The sequence below is a fragment of the Phytophthora infestans genome, genomic scaffold (genome assembly GCF_000142945.1).
Source record: "Phytophthora infestans T30-4 supercont1.138 genomic scaffold, whole genome shotgun sequence".
Taxonomy (NCBI): Eukaryota; Oomycota; class Peronosporomycetes; order Peronosporales; family Peronosporaceae; genus Phytophthora; species Phytophthora infestans.
This window is the reverse complement of record NW_003303621.1, coordinates 83,642-86,760: the sequence shown is the minus strand read 5'-3', so window position 1 is coordinate 86,760 and position 3,119 is coordinate 83,642. Positions and strand designations below refer to the sequence as shown.

The following is a 3,119-nucleotide window of genomic DNA, read 5'->3' as shown; positions in this document are numbered from 1 at the left end:
ATATCACTGAAAGTTCGAGAGCGATAAGTTCTTGTGGTTCGTGTAGACAATAACACGGTGCCCAAGTAAAGCATTTCGGGTCTCGCAAAGCACTTCCACAATGAAGAGCAACTCAAGCTTCATCATTGCGTGTTTTCATTAAGCTTTCTGTATAGCACTGAAGAACATCAGTGGACGTTCTTGCTAGCTGACGCTGCCCCCCCCCCGACAAATTGTATGGGCTTATATTCATCTGCGGTAATACTTGATCCACGGAGCTTGCTATCAAAAGCTGCATTAGGTGGAATTGAAGTCTGATTCAATACATTGAACGCGGTGATGTACTCATACAGGAAAAGACCCTTGCCAAACCACAGATTCGTCTAATTTTGTCATCACATTAGCAACCACCCAGATACGTTGTAAGATACCTATCGTAGCTCGTACCAGCCGGCACATAGTTTCTAATATCGAGTATTTTCGTATCCGATGTAGCAATGCACATGTAGCTTGGCTTCTTGATGACAGATTTGATGTTGTCGGTACCGATGACAGCAAACAAGTCTTTCTTAATCAAGTTGATATCGTATCGACCCGAGTTGAGCTCGAATACTGGTGAAGCTGCTGTTCAACCTTACTATAGTCAGACCGCTGCTTACCAAAGCCGAGAATGCTATGGAAGTCGAAGAAGCAGGCATACTTTCCCTTCCTTAATCCAACAGTCCATATCAGGCATCTTGTAGGTCTCACCAAGTACAGCACCAGGGATCGCCATACCCGTCAAGCCGTAAGCATCAATGATTTTTTGTAGAAGCGACTTGTACTTATCAACATTGTACTGTCGAATCTTCACGGATACACTACCGATGTACTCAAACATATCCGTGAGCAACAGTTTTGGGTCATCATCTATAAAGCAACATTCCTCCTCCGTTAAGCTATCAGCTACTGATACTGACACAGGAATGTGCTCGTTCGTGAAGACAGTATTTTCACCGTGTTGAGTAACGGTAGATTTAAGAATGGCCTCAAAGTCGTAAACGATGAAGTGATCGATATACTGGTCAGCCTTCTTGGTCGAATACGTTGCTAGCACTGATCGAACAGTGCTCTGAGCTGGTCTATAGATAGTCGGTTCAGTTGGGAAACTTTCGATGTTTACGAGCTCACACTATTTTTTTGTATGGTCTCGTAGCTTAAGGCAAGCTGTCAGTTTCGTAGCCTCGACCAGTTAAGTAGCCTCGATTGTTTTAGCCTGTTATATTAAGCTAGATCACTGTCAACGATCATAACTGGCTAATATTAAGCTAGCGAGCTTTCATCTGGTCTCCTCCAGCAGTTTATACTGTACTCTGGCCTCACTTTCGCTTCTCCACCGTGCGGAAAATACGCGCCAAGTAAGTAGAGCGAAGCAGAGCTCCATTGTGCCGTACAAGCCATTCTCGTCGGCGCAGAGCTAAAGGCAACAGTTAAATAACCGAGAATACCGCATAGAACACTGAAGAAATACGTGACTACTGCACGCAGAAACAATCCTCACGAGCCCAAGCGCCACGGGCCGCCTCCAATGCTTTCGAAGAGTGCCGAAAATGGCATTAGAGACTGATCCATCAGCGACAGGTGACTGACCGTCCTGTCGGATGGCAATATGTCCTGCACAAGTCACAGCAGATTGCTGAGCTCGTGTGTGGTGTAAGTGTAGGTGAGGAGTGGTTGCAGCGCTTCATTTCGCAGCTGTGGTATTTACCGCTTTCATGACCTAACATGCACACCAAGTTAGTTAACTTTAAGCTAATGGTTTGCCTCGATCTTACTGATATACAGCGTTCGTCATCTGTGATATTGTGCACCGAGCGATTTATGTGCTTGTTGCACCACGATTGAGCAATACAAGAAAGCTGAATAGATACTTACTCGTGAAAGACTTGAGAACGATACTGAAGTGCGGAAGACGAAGCCTTCGCGAAGTAAAAAACCTGTAGGACAAAACCAAAATGGCAGTTCAGGCACTGCCGCCCTTGTTAGAGGCGTAGATTCAACCTCAACAGGAAGCCTGGGTCAAGTGGGCCTGTACAAACAAATAAACCAATTTATGTCATACACTTTCATCTTTATGATGTTGAAGATATCTGTTTCCCAACATGCCTGGCACCTGTACCGCACATTTCTCGTGAACAAATGTATACTTTAATTAAGTCAAGGAGGCTACTAAACCGCCACGCACAACACATTTGTGAAACTGGAAATGTAACGGGGTACGTAGCCCTAAGTGTACCCTGGTTTACATGAAGTGTGACACTTCACACTTCAGGTGTATGACACGTCATACTCCGGGATATTTGGTACAAGGTACCAAGGTCGTTCAAGCCAACCATTGGTCAAACGACATTGCATTTCTATAGGTAACTTATAGTTCGTATTAAACCCAAACTTAACCTACCTAAAAATATACTCAGTTTACAATCTACCTTATTTAGGTCACTTCGCTCTCTTTAAATAAAGAGGGGACCTGTGACCTGCCGTTCACTGGGAGTCTCCATACTCTCGGAAGATAACTTCCTCTAGCGCAAGGTGCTGTGTGACCCCGTCACACTTGGTAGCACTTGTAGTCAATCCACGCCATCGCGGGTAGACTACCTGAACCTCTCCGAAGTTCGTTGCCATGGATAGGAACGACTTCTCCCATATGAACGACTCTCAGTTCGAATCGGTTTGGAAGATGACAGGCAACTTCGGGATGGAGGCCTTGCAGAGCCTGGTGGTGTCAACACCGGCTGAGCAGCTCGAGCGCGTCAATGCGTGCGACGCGTACGAGCAGGGCCTCATCGCGCATGTGCGGGAAAACCTGCAGGCTCCGGCGGCGGAAGCAAATCCGCCTCACCCGAAGCCAATACGGCTGAAGGTTAAGCCGTATGAAGAGAAGGAAGGCGAGAACCTTCACTTCTAGGTCCGAGAAGTAGAGCTCGCGATGGACGCGGCTCTGATCTCGACCGAGCAACTTCGTGTTGTTTTTGCACTCTCCAACCTTAGCGGCCGTGCTAAGAGTTGGCTGTACACACGGGAAGCAACATCTCCGGGATGTTTCACATCCCAGAGCTGCAGCTGTGCGAACAGCGCCAAGCCGCGTTCCTCCCGGCGAG

At 46.9% G+C, this 3,119-nt stretch overlaps 1 protein-coding gene across 1 annotated transcript; it reads left to right on the top strand.

Annotated features, from left to right (window-relative positions):
* Positions 1-512: 512 nt before the first annotated feature.
* On the top strand, positions 513-983 carry PITG_20360 (uncharacterized protein; the record flags this gene model as incomplete). Its single annotated transcript, XM_002895717.1, has 4 exons — positions 513-565; positions 627-660; positions 712-718; positions 772-983. 4 exons carry the CDS (start codon positions 513-515, stop codon positions 981-983), a joined length of 306 nt encoding a protein of 101 aa, XP_002895763.1.
* Positions 984-3,119: the final 2,136 nt, after the last annotated feature.